The 25,541-nt window shown below is 31.9% G+C and overlaps 1 protein-coding gene across 1 annotated transcript in view; it reads right to left on the minus strand.

Annotated features, from left to right (window-relative positions):
• The window catches only part of LOC117110463 (protein scribble homolog), a gene marked incomplete in the record, with an annotated part of 107,104 nt that overhangs the window by 10,518 nt on the left and 71,045 nt on the right, over positions 1 to 25,541 (minus strand). Inside the window, 17 exon segments of the mRNA XM_033253169.1 lie at positions 1,291 to 1,401; positions 2,264 to 2,358; positions 3,531 to 3,716; positions 4,518 to 4,689; positions 5,195 to 5,315; positions 7,099 to 7,233; positions 9,311 to 9,418; positions 10,321 to 10,377; positions 11,689 to 11,760; positions 14,622 to 14,675; positions 16,244 to 16,258; positions 16,955 to 17,011; positions 17,673 to 18,080; positions 18,574 to 18,750; positions 19,878 to 20,080; positions 20,732 to 20,858; positions 25,286 to 25,366. Coding sequence (XP_033109060.1) covers positions 1,291 to 1,401; positions 2,264 to 2,358; positions 3,531 to 3,716; positions 4,518 to 4,689; positions 5,195 to 5,315; positions 7,099 to 7,233; positions 9,311 to 9,418; positions 10,321 to 10,377; positions 11,689 to 11,760; positions 14,622 to 14,675; positions 16,244 to 16,258; positions 16,955 to 17,011; positions 17,673 to 18,080; positions 18,574 to 18,750; positions 19,878 to 20,080; positions 20,732 to 20,858; positions 25,286 to 25,366 — 2,179 coding nt within the window.

The following is a 25,541-nucleotide window of genomic DNA, read 5'->3' on the forward strand; positions in this document are numbered from 1 at the left end:
TATATTATATATATATACATATATATATACATATATATATATATATATATATAGTTTGTGCTGACATAATATACTTCAACAGTTGAACTGCTTGCAGTAATTTTACTTTCAAGTGGAAACAAAATATTTTCACCAACAGAGGTATAAATACTAATCTTCCTATAATCTTTGCAAGGACTCCTAGATTGGTTGGTAATTAATTAAGAATCTTCTAACAGTTTCAATCTGTCTCTTTGAAATTTGATAAGATATTTTATCCTTTTAAATGAGTGAATATTTTTGAAGATGTATTGACCCTTAAAAATGACAAAAAAATCATAAAAAAATTTAAAAATTAACTTGCCCATTTTGCAGTAACATACACATTATTTACTTGATCATAGAAATTATTGAATTTAAGAAATGTCTACCCTGATTTTTAAACTGGATAGTTATAATTAAAAAAAATCAAAACACTTAAAAGCTTATTTCTATTTAGTTTAAAATTTCTTACAATGGATCATTGCATTTTCGTATAATATTATACTACATTTAACTTTAGTTAAGTTCTTTAATTTATAATAATTAAGGTGTTACTATAATTTTCTTGTGTTTTTTGTTGTATTTGTAAGTTTGACTGCACCACAGTTTGTTAGTGCCGCCGTTTCTAAGGTGAAGTGTCGCAAATAAATTAATACTTCCAATGACTGGAAGTGTTTCTATCATTTTTCGCTGTATAATTATGGGTAAACATTTTTTAAATACTAATTTCTATGTCAAGTTCATTCATTATTTTCATGTAAAAATGGGCAAGTAATTTCCAAAAGATTTTTATGATTTTTTTTTGTATTTTTTTTTTGTATTTTGCATGAGACAATACATCTTTATGGTTTCCAGATTTTGACTGGCAGCAGTAGAACTGATTATTCTACAACACAAAAAGATTACTGACAAGAAACTGGGAATGGTTTATGAGATACAGATTTTTGAATATTAAAAAAAAAGATGGAAATAAGCAAGTTTGCACCCCTTTTCCCTCAGTTTTTAAATATTCAAAGAACATGGTACCTCATTAAATGTTCCAGAGTCAACACCTCATCATTTTTTCCCCTCTGGAGCCTGGCCTTAACATGGTCAAAATATTTGTTTACATCCTCATTATTAATTCAAAATTACATGAATAGTAGAATAATGTGTAAATGTAGTGCAAGTGTAGATTAGTGCGTCAGGCTTCCAGCATCCAAGGTGTAAACTGGTTCCACCACCAAGCAAGAACAGCGCCGTGCCCTCTCAAATACTGAGGGTACTTACCGCTGGCCTTAGTTACATCATGAGTTTGTTCTAACTCCTTAGCTACGGCATGAATATAGGTCAATGACGAATAGTGCGGCTTTGGTGGTGGTAGAATGGACAACTCATCAACTATTGACCATCGGAATTCAAACATGGACAGTGAAATTAACAAGTGACCAGTGAAAATACCACACAGAAATAATAAAACTAATTAGAGAAACAAAGACAATATGGCTACAGTACATACAAGTGTCTCTTTGCCCAGGACTATGGGCAAAATATCTCAAGCCCAGAGTAGAAATTCTAAAATTTACTTCAAGCCAAAATTTAGAAGTTTAGAATTACAGGCTAAGGACTATCATAAGAAGCCCAGGGCTACAAATTCAAAGAACACATTTTAAAATAATGGTTCCAAAATTCTTACATAAAATTATGCATATCTTCATCCCTCTGAACATGTAAATATGCTTTGCAATCTACTATTTTGTAAAAAGTAGCGCTAGCATATGTGCCTAGTGAACATTAAAATTCACTGTATGCCTATTGATGACATGGCACATAATGTAGAACTATCATTTTAGACTAAGCTTCAAGGCTAGAGTGATAAATTATGTACAGTACTCATTACTTAAATTAGTAATAGTATTCCTTCAAGTGATAACATTGAAATCATATCCCTTAATATGAATTACAATAAACCATGTAATCATTAATGAAATTAGTACTCTTTCAATGACATGATATCTCCAAGATAAATTTTAAAAAATGAAAATGATCATGACCATATATAATGAATATAAAAAATTCTCCATGTGAACACATCCCTTTGTATTGTTATATTTGAAATAATGAATTCAAAAACTTAAAAGGAGTTAGAAGACATTCATACAATCATTCATACAAAAATGACAACAAACACCATGCTTAAGTTTGACCAAGGATGAATCTGATTTGTTGTGCTAAGAACGCTGATGATCCATGCGAACCTCACCTTGATTGTCAACCCTCTTGCCGATCTGTTCCAACTCACGAGACTTAGCGATTACAATCTGAGCTTGTAATGCCTCATCTTCTAAGGACTTCATCCTAAATCAATAACATACATCAATCAATCAATCATGCTAGTATAGATACAAATCAATGCATTGGAAAAAGGTAAGGCAAACAGACAAGCAAGTTAGCAATTTACAACACACAGAAATGAGTGATTACACTAAACATGCTACAATCAGTCCACACTATAACATCTTCTGTGATAATCAGATGATGTCATATTATGCTCATAAAATGGTCAAAGCACTGTTACATAAAACTTGATAATGTGGCAATTAAACTACCTTTAATTAGTCAAATTAATTTCCCTTTTCAACTGTGATTCTTTAAACTATTTTTTTTTTGGAATCAAAGGGATATGCATCTACGTTATATTGCTATACTAAACGTGTAAGAAACTGGTGCAATGTGTGTATAAAGTTATATTTTTCATTAACATCTAACAGAAAGTACCATACAAGACTTAAGAGAAAGAAATCTTGAAATTTCACATAATTTGAAAGGCAAGAATTTTAACAACAAAACTTCTAATAGGCTTCTTCATATATTTAACACACAGGATACAAAACAAAAGGCATTTATTTTTTTGGGAAATATTATTTTTAAATTTGAATTTAAATGAGGTTCAAGGCAACATAAATGCATTGAAAGCGTGGCTCAGCAGCACACACAACATGTATTTAGAGACAAGCTTTAAAATGACATGAAGAATTTGATAGAAATGTATGCAACTGAAAGATATACACCGATTCTGAACCACCAGGTGAAATTTGTAGTGAATTCTGGCAAATAAGAACACCCAAAATTGTGATTATATCTTCATTATAGTGCCAACACTTATAGGGGGGGGAAGGGAAATTTGTGATTTGTATACCACCACTACATGCTTTTAAACCCTGCCTACACTATAAAGTTTGGCACAAACAACTGTGAGTTACCATATAAGGGTGTCATATGACATCATCACACCTATATATGGAAGTGATCGGACATTTTCATGCCCATCAGATATTTATCACAGACAACATGATAGTGTGGTCAGAGCATTAAATGATGGAAACAGTGATTTTGGGTGTGAAAAATCCTGGACAAAACCTGTTTAATGAAACAATTTTTTTTAAACTCTGGAATTTTACTAGTATCTTCCTTTATACAAGTAATAATTATTGATGCGCCTAACAAGTAATAATTATTTAAGCCTCTACCTTGCAGCCCGCCAGGCCGCCCGTTTCTCTGCTTGTATAGAGCGTAATTCAGCGGGGGACAATCCCCCTTCCTCTGAGTTTACACTGTCGTCGGTACTAAGACCTTCGCTTTTAAGTTTATCATAATAGCGTCTCTCGGCTTTGGCAGTGCGAATTTGAAGTGGAAGATCAGGAAGGGAAGAGGAACTGAAAAGTAGTGAAAACCTACAGGTGATTGTACTGTCTAAAGCCCTGTCTAGGCTATCAAATTATATTTGACTAAACATATGACATGCTTAAATATGGCCATGATGACACCACATCATGACCATATATAGCCATATCATGACTATATATGGACAAACAACAGTTTTTGTCAAATAAAATTTGATATTCTTGATAGGGTTTAATGTTATGGACATTCTCAAAGCATATAATTAAATGTTGATAAATTAAACTAGATCTTTTAAAGTCTAAAGTCAACAAAGTATGTGCAGGTTTACATCTAATTTTAGCGTTAGAATTTAGTAAGAGAAGAAATTGCAATAAGAGAATAAAAATCATAACTCTAAACCCAAGGAATAGAAGAAAATGGAGTAATAGGTTGATCTACAATCCTTGAAATTGAATATTGACCCTTGAATTTTGACTCCTGAATGTCAAATGTTCACATTTAAATAGTTTCTAACTATATACAATTCATAACTAGACATGAACAGGAAGATGCATTTCTGAAAGCATGCAAGAAAGCAGAAAACAATCAATGAAACCAAGAAGGATGCAAAGCTGACCACAAAATGAAACAATTCATGCAGTCATTCTGTTTCCATGATTCCAATGACAAAAACAAATTCCATTCACCAAATTATGAAATAAATTTTTTTTTATATTTATAAGAAAAAAACTGAATGAAACCACAAAATGTGGGAAAGTGATAAAAATTATGCAAAATTGTAATTTGCATAATTTGTTGTATCATCACTGATTTGATGGGACGCAAATTTTTACCTTGTGTTTGTTGCATTAACTACGGCAGTGTCTAGCGTGATACTTGCATCCCCATCCATTACATTGAGAGAGTAGTTGATTATGTCATCCTTCGTCATGCCTTTCATTCGTTGCTCTTCATCTTCTTTTAATAGGTTTAAATCTTGACCACTTACAAGATCAACTCTTTTACCTTCATTTGAAATGCAAATTATTGCAAAATCATATTAATAGTGTTATTCATAAATTTTCAATGTTTATTATATAATACAGGACTACTTTTTCGGTAAATTTCTGATTATATATATATTTTAAATATATTTACTTATTTTTTAAAACTAAAGAAAATTGTTCATTAGCGAGCTACTGTCCTCCAAATACATTTTGCATCAAAGAATTAAAATAATGAGGGCGCTACACTTAAGCCCTGCCCAGACTATCCAATTTCATTTGACAAAAACATGCCAAAATATGGTCATGATGACATCACATCATGACAAAATATGGTCATGACATCACATCATGACCATACATAGGCACATCATGACTAAACATGGGCATACAACAGTTTTTTGTCAAGGAATATTTGATAGTCTGAACAAAGCTTTACATTACTTTTAAATTGATGTTGTATGAACTCTAGGTGGCAGCAAACATGAAGGAACCCTTACTACTACTACTACTACTACTGGACTTACCTGAGACTTTAGGAACTGATTGATTTTGTTCTTCTATCCGAGTTTCAAAGTGCTTCCACTTATCCTTAAAAGCTAGGCCTTCGGGCCCAGGTCTGTCATTGCTAGTGTTCAGATCCTCATGCTATTAACAGATAATGTTTGAATCAAATACTAACAGATAATTCATTTTTTAAACACATGGTAATGAAATGTATAAAGTACTGGAGCTTAGACTGTAAACATATGCTGTTAACTTCCTGTGGAAGGCAATCATAAAGACAACAGAAAGCATCAAATACATAAAATTGGTTTAAATGGGAATATAGTATGCTGATAACACGTAACATGCGAAGAAAGCACAGCAAACAAAATGCAAAGCAGGTGACAAAGTCATATGTCACATACAGGCTGAAATATATATGCATGTTGCATGTGGAATTCCTAGTAATGGTGCCAGGAAGGATATAAAGCACTCTGTCAGTTGAGAGAATGCATGCTTGATTCCTGGTGGCAACTAGTAAATGAAAGGTGAAATCCAGTGCATGACAAGAATGGTATATGCGTATAATAAAAAAACAAAGATTTTTAATCTATGTAATAGGATGAGTCTATGATTGTGCTGCAAATATCTTCTATGGTTTATAGTTGCCAGGGCAAAACACACCTGACCTAACGCTATGTAGGCCTACCGACCAACCAAGAGATCAAGATAATGTTTGGGGTTCCCAAACACCACCATATTCTCCAAAACCCTTATTTTATATACTTTTGGGTGGAAAAAAAGGAGAAGGAAGAGATTACTATTAATTTACTTCCTTATTTTATTTCTTGCTGCATTAAACTGATTTTATATATAAGGAAATTTATAATTAATATCCTTACATGCACTATTATATCAGGTTTTAACACAGTTTATTTACATTATATTGGCATAATAATGTCAAGTGGTCTGTGATTAAACAATTCTAGTACATTTACTATATTTTTGTTTTTGTTTAAACAAATAAAAAACAAACAATATTTTCACTCTTTTAATAATTATACCTATAAGTAAACAAATTAAAATCCATACATATTATTAGGACATTAAATTTTACATCTGTGCCAAATAAATATATCTATGAGTAATTATCAAATGTCAATATAGAGTAACAAAAGCATGATAAATCAGCAAATTATAAAAAAAAAAAAAAGACAGACTGACTGAAGCCATGAAATACTTTAGTAAGAGTAAACAAAACTAAGGTAGATCATGTGGACGATAGGATCATAGGTCCATGAAGTCACAGGTACTGGTTGATCAGGATGTCCATAACAATAGAGCGTGAAGCCAATAATGATAAGATTGAAGATTCAAATTATGAAGGTAATGAGGAAAAAGTATGAAGAGATCATATATAGGTCATTAGGCATGGAACTATCAAATAAAGATAATGGTTCACAAAATCCAAACCTTATCTCTAAATTTTATCTATTTTCTATAATTATTTTTTCTACTATATTTATGGTTTTAGAAATTCATTTACTGTTTGTTTAAGGCTATGCTTGATACCATAACATCTTTTATAACATAATAATATAACTAATTTGTTTGTAAATGTTATATTTTTATTATTGTTAATATAAATTACATTATGTGTTAAGCATTAGGAGAAACTGTCGTATATGTAAGATATTCACCTTCTTGGCAGACAAAAACAAACCTATAAAAAATTATCACTGAAGGAAATCAGCAATGAAATGTGGATTATGTCACAACAGTCAACTGCTGAGTAAAAGCTGAACAATGAAAGCACCATGTGAGTGAATGTGCATCAGTAATCGATGACATGTTAAGAAATTGACGAAAGGCAACGGACAAGTAAAGACCACTGGGTTATGGAAGCAGACTGATAATCGATGTGAGAGCATGACATCCATCTCACCTGAGGTGACGAAGGAGGAGTTGAGAGACTGTAAGAGGAAGAATGGCGGCTCAAAGTGCTCGTGAGTGATAAGCGACTGACCCGTATCGCTTCATCCCGAGCCTGTTTGGCTGATCTTAGTTGAACAACACTATCCTGAAGAAACAGGTGTTAGTAGAATCAAAGAGAAGAATAAATACAAGAACAAAACAATCATTATTTTAAATATTGGCGAGTGAGGTGAAGATGAAAAATAGGTGGTGTATGCGAATGAGTTAAAGAGATTTATCTTGATTGAACATATTGTATGTATCTTTTTATTAATTCTGGAAACAGATATCAAGCTATCTGTGAAGTAGTTATGAATTCAATTTTTTTGTTACAAAGGGAAGCTCTCAAAGTAAAAGATGACTCAAAGAGGCCCTAACAGTACAAAGAATTCAATAATCAAAACAAGACCACGACACTAAATACAATACTCTATAAACATTATCATGAGTACACTTATATTAACATTTAGTTTTACCTAAAAAATTTCTCCCATCATGAACACTTACAATTTGACATTCAATTATGAATTTAGATTGAAAGAAATAATTTCTTATCTATTTATAAAATTTACTATTAAAAATGGCTTTATTATATAAACTTATTTTCCAGTTTTGTTTTCATTATTTTTGGACAATGAATATCTGAAACAAAATTTGAAAAGCAAATATTCAGATTCTTTAATAAAATCAAATTGAAGAAAAAGATAAACAAATTTAAAAGTTTAAAGGTAAAATATATTTTGTCATCCAAGATATATAGTTAAGTTACATTTCTGAAAATGTTCAAACAAGACTGAAATGAAAAGTATAAATCCATATTGCAAATTAGCTAGATTTTCAGATTAAATTATATTACTATTAAAGTCCACAGTGTCTAACGTCTAGCTAAACTACAGCCGATAAAGATGGCTTGCCATCACCAGTAATTTAGTGCTCATTACAGTCAAACAGTTTCTCAATATCAGATCTTTTAAATCTTGTAATGTAAGATAATTTTGTGATACGATGCAGCTTTCTGTGATGTCATGAAGAAATTCTAATTAGTTTGAAACTCTTTGATAAACTCTAGAATGACAGACACATTTCTATCATTCTCTGACATCAACCAACTGATCTCAAAATGGTTTGAAACTCATTGGTAAATAAAAAGTACATATGTCTTGGACATCTACCAGCTGGAGTTTTCAACTCTTTGGTTTTGGAGTTTCCAACTTTTTGTTCTAAGAATGACAAACCCTGACTTCACAGTTATTAACTAGCCAATGTCAATGAAGTTTAAAACTGTTGATGCTATCCTAAATAGCAAAGAGGTTGGACACTGTGTTGTGTTAATAAGATTATGGCTGATACTTTCTTAAAGATTTTTTATAAGTGAATTTTTTTTTGCTTTTGATAAACTTTGTTGACATCAGGTGAATTATCTAATCGAAGCCGGTTCATAACATTGACTGATATCATCTGAAGACATGGACCAATCATCTGTGGTGACACAAAGTCTTTTGAGGCACCAGGCCCCCCTCCCCAGGTTGGTGTACGAGATGGTAATGGGAATTATCTTTTATTATGTTTTCCAAATTTCCATATTGGGCACACATCACAATCGAATGCCACCAGTCAATAATGATATAAACTAGCTTTGGTTAGTTTATTCACCTGATGATGATCAGCAACGTTAATCAAAAATTGTTGTAAGTAAAATTTGTCTTAGAAACAAAGTCATTTTCACTTACATCTATTAAAAACCAAATGGAATTTTAGATCTAAATTTATGTTTAAATTAGAAGTTTCATTAAATGATAATGACAACACTAATACTATGATGTTATGATAATATGCTAAATTAAAGTATTACATCAAATTAAGTAATATATTGTTTGGGTAACAGAATAGTTTTTTTCTTTACTTTATAATTACATAAATTTATCTCGATTACATACAATAAACATATTGACATCTTAAAAGGCATTAAGCACAGATACTTAAGCATAGATTATAGTGTTTACATGTTAAAAGCTTGACAGTGAAGCCTGTGTTTATTTCATCCAACAGAAGCACTATGAACAAAACAATGTCACAAGGACAATTGGACAAGAAAGATATAACATCCACGGATGTTTGTTATACAAGCTGACATACGGGAAGGAATAAACAAGCAAGCAATCAACACAAACCAAAGCAGTTACCTCCGGGGTAAGCAGGGGACTCGTTGAGCCAGACGAGTTCTCTGGCCTACCATCACGTCCTCGCTTTGGGGGCTTAGGCGCAATTGGCGGTGGAACACCCCGCTTCTGCTAATAAGTTGATTGAATGACGGAATCGAGGACAAGAATTAGTAATGTGATAAAGAAAAATAAATTGAAAAGAAAAAAGCTGTTACTATATTGGTCCACTTTGTGATGTAATTTATTTTAAAAGTTTTACTAAGAAAACAAATAAAACATTACATTAAAATTGCATAAAAAGAAAAGAATCAAAATTATATTAAGAAATATATAAAACCACCTGGAGATAGTAGTGAGACAACAATTTCATTCAATGTAGAATTAAAATTACAAGAAAAAATGTTTAAATGAAGGTGGTGTAGTCCTCATATAAATTGTAATGTGGAAAAAACTAAATTAAAGAAATAGAACTACAATACTGTACTGTATTACAAAAATTACACATTCTTTGCAGAGATACAAATACATAAATATATAAGTATACATATCAAATAATATTTAATAAAGTAGAAATAATATGTAATATAATGAGTTTCAAAATTTAATAAGGTAGGTGTCAGCAACATATTGCTTTCTTTTAAAATAGTTAATGTAATAATTCATGTTTCTTTCAATTTCTTAACATTTTTTATTTCATTTGGGCTTGAGATCATGCTCAAGACATTGGTTGGTCATCAATGTAGGTACGTGTGGAATAATATAAGTGGACGGACATATAGGCCAATAGCCGCCATGCACTAAAGTATCAATAAAAGCAATGAGAAATCATACTTAAAAGCATTTTGCAATAAAATCAAATTAAAAGGAGAAAACAGATGCAATAAGAGGAGGGAAAAATATTCACTAGAGGGAGGCATTCCGTAAAAAAAAAACCCTCTTATAAAATTCAAGAGATTAAACTAATATGAAGAAGTACTATGGATGTATTTCTCTAAAATATATTTCTATAATATATATAAAACCGTGCTTACCTGAAATTCTGTTTGTTCTTCCTCAGGAGTAATGCGCCCGTTTGCCCCAACTGGCTTCTGAAATTTAAGCAATTACAAAATGATAATCAAGAATCTTTTCAAGAAAATTCATACAATAAAAGAATAAGAATATGACTAATGATGATTATACACTCCTAACCATAATAATAATTGTTATTATATTGAAGACATTGAAATCAAAGGGTGGAATTACACATGGGTAGAGCATTTTGAATAAAAATTAAGCAGAAATTTAGGAGTGGGTATATACTAGAGAAACTTTGGTATACACATAATTGTAACATATTGATCACAGTATGAACGACAAAATAAAATTTTAAATAGCAAATAAAATAAACAATTTTTTTTTTGGATATATGCAGAGTAGTAATTTTTAATCAGTTCATGAACAGATTCAAAAACAATATAGGATTTTATCATAATAATATGAAGGTCAGTGGTGTTATAGATTTGCTGAAGGTGGCCTGATCCCTTCAACCATGTTGAATGATAACAGATTTCAAGTGCTATATTCTAACCATTATAAAGCAACAAACAAATTTGACTATCACTATTATTAATAAAGACGAAAAGTCTAGCACTATTAATAAAAACAGCTCTAAATTCAACTACAGTACTGAATTATGCATATAGCGACATGAGTTTATGTAGCTGCATCATTCAATTACATATTATATATAGCTCTCATTTTCATCTTTAACCCTGTATTAATAACTAAAAATCAATTTTTGCGATGAGTGACTGGTTTGGCTTGTCTTTGCCACAAATAATGGGGTCCAGCTTCAGAGTTTATTTTTAGTTTTATTTTATTTTCTTAGTTAAATGACTTTATGCTTGGTTTAAGCTTTTTTTTCACCACCCCACTCAGCCAACTAAGACAAACAAAATTGATAATGCATATATTTATAAAGTACACAGGATAACATACATTTTCACTGCGAGAAAAACTGTTAGGTAAATAATTCAGTGAACATTAGAAGTATTACCCAAAAGAACTAAAAGAGCATCATTATTTAAAAAAAAAAAAATACTAAACACATTATGAAAAATATTGCAAAAGCAGCTCTACTTCAATTCATTCTAAAACAAATTACGAAGGCAATGAAAACATATCAAAATACTTTGAAAAAAGCAATTATATAAATAAAATAATAAACAGGAAAGCAGGTAAATTCTTATCGTACAAGGAACATACATTTGCACACTATCAAAAGCTTTAAACAGGGTTTTCTTTTTTACCAAAAAAAAAAAAAAGCAAAAGTCATTTTACAAGATGGTAGTGCAAAAGAGAAGCCTTATATTTCAGCACATCAAACAGATGCAGGTGCAATCTTATGCCCAACTTACTGATTGCATTTGTTCGGATTTATGGTTAACATCAACATCTTCAGACTCCACCCTTGAAACCTCAAATGGAAGCTAAGAAAAGTTTACAGCAAATGATAATATAAGCTATAAAAAACCGACACACGCACACCTTCATAAATGGAAGCCACACACCTTCATACATAACCTCACACACACATACACCCATCTATTAAAACATAGCAATGCCTAAGCTTACACATAATTAGCATGAGTTTTATAGATGAAGTCAATCATTTAATCTGCAAATGCATTTCTCTTTTATTCTCTTTCATATGCATTCGCCTTATAGATAAACTACTGCACCTTGGCGGCTTAACTCTAAATCAATAACATGATTCATTTTTAGCATACAGCATATTAAAGATACACTGCCACCAAATAAATAACACTCAGAGAGAAATATAATATATAGGAGAATCCCATAACTCAAATTTCAACCACAAATAAAAAAATAAATAAATAAAAATCAGTATTTATAGAGTTTCACTATAATAGTTCTTAAATTTGCTACCTAAATTGCCAGGATATAATGGAAGAACAAATACCGAAGTATTCCTAAAAAGGCAAATACTTTTTTGAGGAAAATTTGTTTTTAATTTTCAATTGCTACAATATACAACGTACAGTTAAGCAATTCAAAGTTTAAGAATAATTTTCAAGTTTATTCTATAATTAAGTGTAATAGTGTCTTTTAATAAAATTTTAGTTAAGTGCATTAGTCCCTTTAATAACAATATGAACAAACACCATAAAATCAATTACTCAATACCTCTTTGCAAAGAATTTTAATCTTAAGACATCAGAAAAAAAAAGCTAAAAAGATGTTTTCTTCCTTGAGTAAATTTATTACCATCAACAGAAATTACCGCCACTCTATCAGTTTCATTCCACAAACAGATTTTTTTAATAACAAATATTGGAATGGCAGAACTGTTCACAGAAGCACCGCACATTTCCACATACCCACATACATGTCATCAAACATCCCTGCATTAACCCACAAAAAAACACAATTAAAAAAAAAAAAAATATTGCACCATAATATAGGATATAAAAATAAAGTCAAAACTTGCACCTTCACATAAAAACAATCTGAAAAAATCATCAAATATATTAGAATCATCAATAGTAATCTATTACTGTAGGTACTAGGGTAAAGCCCACTCCCTACTATAAGCCCACCCCCTACTTTACCAGGCATTCTTCAGGCAAAAGTCCAGGGTCTGACTTTTACCAATATTCTCAGAAAAAAACATCAAATATTGGCTTTATTAAACTGGTATACAATACCGAAAAACTACCATTACTTAAAAAGGTGATTCCACAGGAATTAGTCCACTCCAAAAATTGGCCAAACTTTGTATTAATGGGAGTGGTGGCCTCATACCAGAGAAACTATAGTATATATCTATCTTGTTCAATAAAAACAGTTTCATATCATTGTTGAAATTTACAACAAAAACAAAAATTTATGTTTTACTATACTTTTTTTTTGCTTTTTGCATACACTGACAAAACCTCAATTTACCTACTGATGCACTCTCATTTTTAAAAAAAAATAATCTGTTATGAAATGTGTACTTATATCCAAAAATAATTTACAAATGATGTTAACAAAAATTGAATAAACATCTGATAAATTGAATTAGTATCACTACTGGTACACCAAGAATAATTCATCTGTATCAAATGCATTGCCATGTTGTTCTAAGTTGAAACAATTTCTGTATATTTGTAAATTAAGGTAAGTGACTTACCAATAGTACAAAACTTGAATTTGAAATTTCATTTAGTTAATCGGTATTAGTTATGTGCAGGTTATTGAAAAAAATGTTTATATTATTTAAATATTTAGTATGAAATAAACTAAGTTATCTAATATAATTAAAACTAAAATGGCAACTTTTGAAAAAACCCACACAATTAAAAACATTTAATTTAAATTAATCAATTAAAAAATAATAAACAATATAAAACTAAAACAGACAAATTAATGAAATAAATATAAAGTATTGAAGAAACAAATACTATCTTGAAAATTGACCAAAAAGAATATTGCAATCAAAAATTTAATATTTATAAGTTAATTTTCTAGGGTTATTGACTGTGCTGATACTTGTGTGATCATGCACTATTGTGTTCCCATAATCCTTAGGCTAACAACATTTATTTCTATATACTTTGTAGATGAGCAGCTGTCTCTTATACACGGTCTTGGAATAAAAATCTTATGGCTTAGTATAGTTTAAAATTGTGCTTTTTTACACCAAAATATTAGGGCTTAGCAATTTGGAAAGAAAAATAAATATTTTTTGTCTAACGACGTCAGGCAACAGGGGTTCGGGCCTGTTTAACATAGAGGACAACTGACCCTCCACGGGTGCTGCCACCATGGACGAGATCTAATAAGTAAATAATTTAAATTTACAGATGCAAGTGATAGATTGTGGAAAATTGTACAAAAATAATATGACAAACACAGGAAAAAACACTTTGGACATTAACTGAATTAATTAACATATAGACTTATATAGTCTAAGATCAAAGCCAGAGTATTTTATTAGATATGACAAAATAACAAGAATTAGAAACACACACATGAAGGTAAGAAAAAATCCCTGTAAACAAGAAAAAGCAACAAGTCAAAACCAAAGGCTACAAAAACTAAACCTATATATGAAAACCAAATTAAATATGATTCAAGATATATTTTAATATGAAACAATAAATGTAAATTAAACTATAATAAATCAAACAAAGGAATAGGGTATCTAGTTATATTTGACTTCAGTCAGTGAAAAAAATGTGAAATTCATAAAAATATTATAATATATACTGGAAACTTTATATTGGTTATGATGGTTATAGCAATATAAAATTTGAATATTTCAAAAAGATGAGATTATATTTACCTCTTCTGCAAGTAACCTTTCTGTCTCTTGTTGCCTCATCCGTGTCATCTCCTCCTGATTTGCATAAAATATTTTCATTAATTTATAATCTAAACATAGTATTCATAAAATGCATGTAATATAATGCTTTTAAAAATAATGTTGTGCTCAAATATAGTTAACATTTGTACTCAGATTGTGCAACCAGTGACAGGTGAATGATTTTAGCATGTTCATATGTACTTGTGAATTGGTTTCAACAGTGCAGGGGAAAAATGTTAATCTAGTCATTCCATGCGAGTTCTTTGATGACTAGTGCTGTTCCATTTTTATGCATGAGAGTGCAGGAAGTTGTTCAATGTTTGAAACTTCTGCATCCAACAGAAGACATGAGTAAGAATTCAAAAATGGGGCAACTTTTCCATGTTAGCAGGTAGTTTCATTTTACCAAAGTACAATTTGTATTCTTAGTTCAGCTTTGCCACAAGACGGTAGAGTTTACCTTATTACTGTAGTATCATCATACAAGAGAAATAGATATTTCTTTGAATACGGTTTGCCTTCTAATTCAAGACCACCTTTGGGACCCGAAAATTTGGGATGATCTCTGGGTTCGGTCTCCAAATGAGAGGGTTCATTTTGTGTAAATAGTTTTAAATTGTTATTTGGTTCTTTGAAAAAGTGGTCTCAAACTATAGGGGGTCTTGGAATTACAGGAATCTCGAATTGAACAGTGCAATGTATATTCATTATTAGTCTCTTTTGAGTTGAGCTTAGTTGTGGGATCAGTAAAGTTTCTAACATGCTGCATCAGTTAATCAAGGATGAACACAGATTCAATTAATTATGTAGTCAGTTTGTGAAAAAGCTATAGTAAAATGCATAGCTCTGAGTGAAAATCTAATTTATTATTTGATGAATGAGTTAAAAATAATGACCAAGACGAAATCTTAAACATTTACAATAATGTATTGTTATTATAGGCTATTAGACAACAATTTATTATTAAATTAAGATACTGTACTCTAATTGTACATAAGCAAGCCAAGTCCCTTGAATGTGAGGAAGATCACCCAATGCACCTCATCTCCTCAATCTTCATCAGCATCAGTTTAATAGACATCATGTTTACATAATTTCCAAGGCAAATGAAATAGATATAAAACACATGCTGTATGGCTAATAAAGAAGCTAGGGCATGCAGCCACAGAGTAGAGACAGTGCAGATATTCAATAATAAAAACAAATAAGATACTTTTAGCATAAGATTAGGAAACCCCAAAATTTACCAATTAAACACATTTTCAAAAATTATACATGAAAATGGATTAATGGACTAGATAATCAATATTCACAACAATCCAAAATTTTTCTATGAGAAAAAAATTAATTGTTTTCTTATTTCATTTTAAATTTCTTTTAAATGTAGATTGATTTTAAAAATTACCATTTGCTTTTAATTGTTTACTTATGACATAGATACACTATTGAACGTGTAATGGCTAAACCAATTAGACTAAACCATCAAACATCGCATGCCAATTTAAGAAATTTGGATACAAACTAAAATTCTTAAGTGAAGCATTAAAAATAATGAAATAAGAAGCGCAGTTAGTTTGCCAACTTCCCACAAAAGTATTTACCTCAACGTGCTGTCTCTGTAAATGAAATGAAGATAAAAGATGCAAAAACTAAAGTTTAAACAAGATGCTCAAGAGATGATAAGTAAAAAGAATGGGTGTGTGAAAATTTCAAGAAATTACAAAATAAAAACAATAGAAAAATGCAAAAAAAAGAGCAAAAACAAGATTTATTTCACACAAATTGGATTTCTTGCAGCAGACTAAAGTCAGGCACAGGCTGTTTCGGCTAACCGCTGGCTGATGGATCCGTCTCTGCTCTTTGTGAGCATTTACCACGAGAATGTTGCTGATAAGGATCAACCACGCAAGCCTCGATGCCTTGCATTCTCTATGGGATGGCCTATTGTTGGCTGACACAGCGTGCCCGACTTAAGGAATCATTCAGTTTTTATAATGGTCAGCAGTTAAGACATGCCACACCACATCAGCAGATACAGCTCAGCTGCCAACCTCACGAGGAAACAGCTCAGTTGATCCGCTCATTTGTGTTGAGATGTGCTTGATATGCACAAATCAACACACATTTTTAAGTGTCTGTATAGCATGGATCTTGTACAATGATAAAATTACTTGAAATATGACAACTTTGCATGACCTTTCAACCAGGATTCATGTCAATCAAACGATGATCCATGCAATTAAGAAACATTGGCACTATTGTGTTGATTACTAAATATTTACGAAGTACAATTTATAAAATCAAGAACTTACCACTTTCTCCAAGTCTTCTTGTTCCCAACGTTCCGTTTCATCTTGGAATTCACACTCCTGCAATAAAGGTACATATAAAATCAATAAGCAGGCAAAATTGAAGTTATTCCATAGTGATCCCTAGCTGACTGACAGATGGAAATCAGTTTCCACAGTTACTGCCCCTCTTTCCCCCAGGGAAGGGTTTCATACAAATTATGACTAGTTTGAAACGCTTATTGCGTTAAACACAAATTGCTTTAGAGGGATATATTGTTTAACAGTTTATTAATTTCTAGATATGTATAATTTCACAGTGAGTCCCTAGAGGATTGATAGATGGAAATGTTTTCCCCAGTTACCTTCCTTCCTTTCCCCTGGGGAGTGTTTTATGCAAATTATGACTAATTTGAAATGCTTATTGCATTAAACACAAATTGCTTTAAACAGAAATTTTGCTTCCAGTTTATTAACTTCTAGATATGCATAATTAATTACTTGTTGCTGCCACAAACAAGATGGTTGCAGGTTGTTGCTATAGCTTAGTGGCAAGTATACTTTCACTTTAATACACTATTTTTTTTTGTATTGCATAATTAAGTCGATGATGGCGGTGTTACCAGGACTACAACTTCACAGAAACACTTGCATGACTCGAAAGCATGCAATAATAAAAAATTATGGGCACATAATACAGTGTGGACAGAGGTTTAAAATACAAAAACTGAATATTACAAACCTGATTTAATTTTCGAATTTCTTCTGGTGTCATCTCCCTGTCTATAGATGAAAGACTTTCCTGGCTTGTGTGAGTACTCCTGTCGGATATTCCGTGAACAGCTGACACAGGGGGTACGACCTCGGGATCATAACCATCACATACCAGTACTGTTAACACCTCCCCAGCCCCCCGAAGCAGCCTCACTGCCTCCGTGTGTGATGACCCCAATAAACTTTGACCATTGACTTCAAGGATTCTATGACCCACTTTTAAACGTCCATCTCTTCTTGCTGCACCTGAGATATTTACTTTAGATATGAAAATACCTTCATCGGTTTTATCCAAGGGATTGCCTGGATGTCCCTTATTTCCGCCCCTTATGCTGATACCAAGTTTTTCCCCTGGAGTTTTTAGTATTTTAATTTCCTATTGAATGACAGAAAGAAAAAAAAAATTGTATATTTTATATAAAACATAGTCAAAAATCAAAAATCACTGTGAACTAGATGAAGAACTTTTTTTTACCTATCAATGGTCAGAGTAATAAATTATACAATTATTATAATTGCAGTGTCGACGAGCTGTGAAGTGACGTCTCGTTACATTTCAGACCTAGGTGTTGTGATTATTTCATGGCTTATAAATTAAATATTTTGTGGGTGCCTCTAGTCAATACTGACAGTAACATCAGGCCTGATAAAAAAAAAAAACCCAACAAATTTAAAGGTTACAATTGCATAGATAGCCTATTTATATACAATAATATTCGAACTGAAAAGGGCCCATCTGGACAAAACTCTCAAGGTAAAATTACCCACTTTCCTTTAAAGTTTCCTTTCATCCCTTGTTTGCAGTGCCATGGGGCAGTACAAGAGTAAAAAAGCAATTATCATTATCATTATTGTATTATCCTTATTACCTGTAATCCTGTAGGAGGTTTGTCATGTCTGACTACAAGCCTAATTTGCGTGGGATCAGACAGCAATGCCGTCACTGCTTCCCCGTGGCTAGCTTTTTGTACATCAATCCCATTAACCTCTATGACACGATCGCCTACACATAGATTTGTCTTGGCAGCAGCACCGTTTGGAACAATCTAAATGCAAAAAAAAGTACAAGATACAAATTGACAAACTACTCTTTCTTTGTAGTGGGAACGCAGAAGATATTGCTTAATATAATTGAATTGAATAATATGAATTGAATTACAAGGCCTTTTGAGTGAATTTCGTTACAGGAACAGCATTCCCCAGCCCTGTGAATTTGGGAAACAAAATGTTTCCCAGTTATCACTACATTGATATCAATGTACTTAGGTGTTAGTATTACTTGAATTTTGTATGATAAATTGAATTTTTTTTTTTTTTTTTTAATATTAATTATCAAATTGCGGTATAACTAAACCATTATTATCATTAATTGGCTATCTGTGGATGGTGGTGTGTTAGAAATATTGTGATTTCTAATTGAAATTCATCTAGCTGCTATGACAATGATGATGATTTGTGATAATGGACGATTGTGATTGGTGGTGATGACGAAGACGACGATGATGATGATGACTGTGATTGGTGGTGACTGTGGTGATGATGATGATGATATTGATGACAGTGATTGGTGGTGACTGTGGTGATGATGATGATGACAGTGATTGGTGATGATTGTGGTGGTGATGATAATGATGAGGATGGTGATAATGATGATGACAGTGATTGGTGATGATTGTGGTAATGATAATGATGATGATGATGATAGTGATGACATACATTGGTGGTTGTGGTGGTGGGTGATGATGATGATAGTGATTGGTGGTGATAATGATGGTATTGATGGCATTGATTGGTGATGACTGTGATGATGATATTGATGACTGATTGGTGGTGATTGTAATGGCATTGATTGGTGATGATGGTATTGATGGCATTGATTGGTGGTGACTGTGATGATAATGATGACAGTGATTGATGGTGATTATAATTATAACAATGGTGGTGATGATGATGATGATGGTGATGATAATGTGTTGATGAAAGTGATGATGTTGATGATGTTGAATTTATGATGATATTTGTGATCATGATGACGATAAAAACTTGATAATACTGTAGTTGATGTAGTTGTTAAACCAATGCCCCATCTAGTGGGAAATATGATTATTTGTTCCCCTAATGTCATCAACCAATCATACATTAATCTTAAAATCATATTTTCATTGGATATTACCTTGGATATGAAGACACCAGGCTCATTTGCACCAAATGGGTGACTGGAATGATCACTTCCTCCTACTATACTCAGTCCTAGAGGACCACCACTCCTCAGTAGTAATATCTCCTCCATCTTAGGTTCTTGTTCTTCTTCAACTTCATCATTGGCACCTGGGAAGTCTTCCATGAAGGATAGGTTGAATGTTGGTGGATTATGCACTGAAAAAGATTCATTAAAATTAATAATTTCAATTTATATGGCAGTAACTTTAGCATTGTATAAACTGACTGTTTCACAACCTGTCAATTATGTATATCTAATTAAACTTATTCACCATATAAGAGGCAACAGCAGGCAGAAGAGCCGATATAAAAACATACAATCATGAACTATGTGAAGGATAACCAACCAAAAAATGGCAGGTGATTTTTTTTTTTTAAGTAAAAAATTCCAGCATTAAAATGTTTTGAATTAAAGATATTATTATGCTACATGGTAGTTTGTTTTGTCAGGAAAAGAAATCCATTTCTATAAAGTGCTATGAGGCAATTTAATAATTATGCCTATGCAAAAATTCTATACATTTTAAATTCATTTTATACACACACTACTTTTATGCCTTTTTAGCCAAATTTTTACCTAACCTTTACCTTCATATTTTAACATTATATAATATATGTATGTGTTGTGTTTTAGTAGTTGGTTGTATCAATAAGTATACTGTTATTTTTAATCAGTGAACAAACAACCAGAATTTCAAACCATATTATTTTACTGTGTGTGACAATAAAGATTGAACTGAACTGAATTGTAGTTCGCTGTTAATTTCATTGCAATATCTTGCAAGACTATAATGGAGACCGACTTACTGACAATAGGTTGGTGATGTACAATGTCTGTTGTTTCCCTATATACTAGCATATTGATCTCAGACGCCGTTGTCAACAGCTTCACTGCATCCTCATGTTTACCCCTTGTCACGTCACATCCATTTATCTGACCAAAAAAAGTTTTATAATGAATATGGATATGAACTGAATTCAATATATAAAAACCATTGTAGACCATAAAATTTTCATTGCTATTTACATACTTAGGAAGAAATATACATATCTTATCTTATCGTGCCAAAAAACATCCAGATGGAAGAGAAAATAAAAATAAAATTTGTAAACAGTGTAGTAATGCGATGGTTAAATGCTTTAAATTTATATAATTAGGAAGAAATAATTCTACATATCATATTTTATGAGATTTAAAGGCAGCAAAGGGCGTAATAAAAATAAAGAAAAACTTTGGCTGATTGGCCAAAAATAAAATGTTATTTTTTATTTGAAATCACCAATATTTGCAGTCGGCGGTCCGCTAAACAAGGTATAAAAAAAGTCTTTCCTATGAATAGTTTGGTCTGTGTACCATTTGATTAAAAATTATTGTATTTATTAAATATGCATCCGATGTATTAAAGCCAGGCTTTGATTATACATTGGTTACAATAGCCACTGGCCGACTTTACTGCAACATTTGCGCGGAAATTGGCAGACTTATTTTTAATATGCGTGGATGGAATTTTTTCTTTATGAGATAACTGTAAATCAATTTACACATAATAATTTCAACCTAAACAGAGTTCCAGAGTTTTCACCAACATTTTGGGAGTGCTGAGATTCCAGCTCCCTACTTGTCAAAGGCCATTTAGGCTTAATTTTGAGCCCAAAAAAATTGGCATCACACAGTCGGCCGGCGACACTTCTTATTTAGGTTATAATGTAGCCTAGAACATTATGCCTGGGCCTGTACAACTTCAGCAAAGTATCTTATACCTACATATATAACGATCTATAGTTTCATTTTCTTGTTCAATGGTTGTTTTTATTGAGAATTATTTAAAAAAAACAAAAAAAAAAAAACTGGTACGCCTTCGAAATTCGAAAAACTTCAGTATTAATCGCCAGAGAACAAAGGTTTCGCGGAGTAACATATCCCAAACATTGCAAGTTGCCCCGAATGATGTAATATCCCAGCATTCTGATTGGTTTACAACTTGCAATGGACTCAACATACCTTACTCGCCAGCCGGTGTAGTCAGATGCACACATGGTTTGGGATATTACTCCGCGAAATATAATTTCGTAATAGGCCTGCTACTAGTTAGTTCGATGTTGTTTTGTTGTTACGTTTTTTGTTGTTCTTGTCAAAACAAGAAACATTCCTTGTAGAATTATATATTTTTATATATCTTATAGATTAAATAACCAATTAATTCAATTGTTGCACTTTATTAATTCCACGTTTAAAATTTAATCTTTAAATATTCATTTATATACAATTCAATTTTTATATTATTCCAAAACACGATTAAACAATCATTTTGCTTACTTTCTGCTTATACTTTGTTAAGAATGAAATAAATTGTTTGATAGAGGCCCATTACCAGTTGCCTTAGTGAAATAACTCTGCTCCCGTCTACTACAATCAGCGAGAAACGTTCCCAATTCCAGGCTCCTCCTGGTAGACACAGACACCGAGGTTGCCAGACACAAAGTCATTTGACTCTTTGTACGCCGCCGATACGAACAAAAGTAGGTCAGAAGCCGACTGGCTCGTTCAGTAAATAAATGGTAGTAAAGGAGTTGCTTTCTATATTATTTCATTTAATTAGGTTTCGAAATTTGCTGTGAGACCTATTTGTTTGGTTTTTTTTTTTGTGTAAATTTCAAGATGTTGCTCATTGAGATGCATGTTGTTAAACTATAGCTGCTCCGTGAAATCTGGATGAGGTTATCATCAAAGAGTATTTTATACCCTTTGTTATCATCAGCCATGTGATTGAAGAAGCGTAATCTTATTTCATAATGTATGAGGTTTAGGTAATTGGTTTGGTTTTCAATAAAAGATGTCTGCCTTAATACCGGTAGTACTTTGAATATAATCATCCAGATGATGCCTAATTGTATTTATTTACGATCTATTTAGAGTTAAAATTTGATTATTGCTTGATCTGGGCTGTATACTTCGTATGAGTCAATACTGTATACGATCGTTTAGTCTATTTTATGAACAAATACGTTAAGGAAACGTTCACAATTACGAGGAGGTACAGGTAAGAGTAGCACTCAATAAAATAGTAAAAAATCATGCAATCCGATGTTTTTATACCAGTTTCCTTCGCTTTGACGGTGATTTACCAAGAATAAGATGAGCGCACATTGACACGGTTTTAAGTGTACGACGTCACACTTTAACAGTCTAGTTCATGCTGATTGGTTGATACAGTACAAGTAAAATGAATGATAGCATGTTTTGCGTACTGCCTGACTGAATATAATGGGCTGTACAAGTTGTAAATAATTGGGATTTGGAGGGAAAGCACCTTCCTGCCGCTTACAAAATCTACTCGTTCTACCAAATGACCCTTAATTTCAAGCCCTGTACACACACTACTTTTATGCCTTTTTAGCCAAATTTTTACCTAACCTTTACCTTCATATTTTAACATTATATAATATGATGTATGTGTTGTGTTTTAGTAGTTGGTTGTATCAATAAGTATACTGTTATTTTTAATCAGTGAACAAACAACAAGAATTTCAAACCATATTATTTTACTGTGTGTGACAATAAAGATTGAACTGAATTGAATTGAATTGTAGTTCGCTGTTAATTTCATTGCAATATCTTGCAAAACAATAATAGAGACCGACTTACTGACAATAGGTTGGTGATGTACAATGTCTGTTGTTTCCCTATATACTAGCATATTGATCTCAGACGCCGTTGTCAAGAGCTTCACTGCATCCTCATGTTTACCCCTTGTCACGTCACATCCATTTATCTGACCAAAAAAAAAAAAGAAGTTTTATTATGAATATGGATATGAACTGAATTCAATATATAAAAACCATCGTAGACCATAAAATTTCATTGCTAGACACTGCACTTTTATAACAACTTTCTTTGTCTTGGGCATAATGTGTCAAGTACCATATATAATCTAGAATGCTACAAAGGTCAGTCTTTTTTTCTTTGATTTGGTCATTCAAAGCAAATTAAAGACCTACTGTCTATGTTATGCTAAAAAACTTGAACCAATGGTAATTCAAAGTCTTAATTTGTATATTTAGTAAGCGGTTAGCTTTCCAGTGTTCTCCTGAAGCCATTTTAGCCATCAATTTTACCAATAAAAATACCTGACCAACCAGTAAAAATTGTGTGTTGGTAGAATAAAAAAAAGCACTTATTAGGCCTATGTAGCCTAGGCTGGCCTTCTTTCAATAAATGAACATCATTCCAATCCAGGCCTAGGCTATGATTATTGTTTTTTGAAGCCATTGCATTCCACTTAAAATAGGCAATACCTCACGTTGCATGCACTAGCTGGCTTTATATGGACAAAGTTACCAGTAAAAATGTTTCAATTGTGCGAACACTGCTTTCTATTTGAAAATGAAAACAAGAAAATAATTTTCCTTAAGGCGAGACATTTTTTATTCCTTGTTTCGCGTACTTATTTTTTTAAAGATTATCGGAGGAGGGCGAAATAAAAATAACATTTTGTTTTCTTATTTAGCAAATAGTTTTGCCAAAATCATCCAGACAGAGCAGAAAAAATATAAAATTTTATTGGTGAATGTAAAATAGGATGGTTAAATGCTTCAAATTTACATAATTAGGAAGAAATATACATATCTTATCATGCCAAAAAACATCCAGACGGAAGAGAAAATAAAAATAAAATTTGTAAACAGTGTAGTAATGCGATGGTTAAATGCTTTAAATTTATATAATTAGGAAGAAATAATTCTACATATCATATTTTATGAGATTTAAAGGCAGCAAAGGGCGTAATAAAAATAAAGAAAAACTTTGGCTGATTGGCCAAAAATAAAATGTTATTTTTTATTTGAAATCACCAATATTTGCAGTCGGCGGTCCGCTAAACAAGGTATAAAAAAAGTCTTTCCTATGAATAGTTTGGTCTGTGTACCATTTGATTAAAAATTATTGTATTTATTAAATATGCATCCGATGTATTAAAGCCAGGCTTTGATGCGTTGTACAACTGATTTTTGTAAGACACAATAAAAGAGTTGGATGAAAAACTTGGGAACTGTTAATGAAATACTGATTTTTGAATACTTAAATACTGAGGGAAAAAAGGGCTGTAATGACCCCTTTTTCCACTTTGCAACCATTCTTTTTGTGTCTTTAGAAAAATCAAAAAATTATTTCTCCTCAGCCTGGCATTTAAAAAAATATATATTTTAGCACCAACAATTTATCAGTAATTACATGTAGAAGGATGGCTGGTTGGAGTCTGATCATATGCATATATGGGATTTTATCCTTTTGTCTCTCTTCATTCACGTATACCCAAAATTAATTGCCACCTGGTGGAAGACATATTCAATAATTGATATTACCTCTATGACCTTGTCTCCTACTCGGATGGATCCTGACCTATCTGCAGCACCTCCTTGCGAGATTCTCGAGATGAATATAGACTATTGGAAACAAAAAATTAAACAAATAAAGGTAAAGGTAGTACTACTGTAAAGAGAAGCTTTAGCTTCATATTCACAACGTACTGGTACTACATAATTAGCTGGGTAAGCTGTCTCTTATACACATCTAGATGTGTATAAGAGACAGACCATATATAATCTAGAATGCTACAAA

The sequence above is a fragment of the Anneissia japonica genome, unplaced genomic scaffold, assembly GCF_011630105.1.
Source record: "Anneissia japonica isolate Jap-2015-1 unplaced genomic scaffold, ASM1163010v1 scaffold3040_len1308831_cov196, whole genome shotgun sequence".
Classification (NCBI taxonomy): Eukaryota; Metazoa; Echinodermata; class Crinoidea; order Comatulida; family Comatulidae; genus Anneissia; species Anneissia japonica.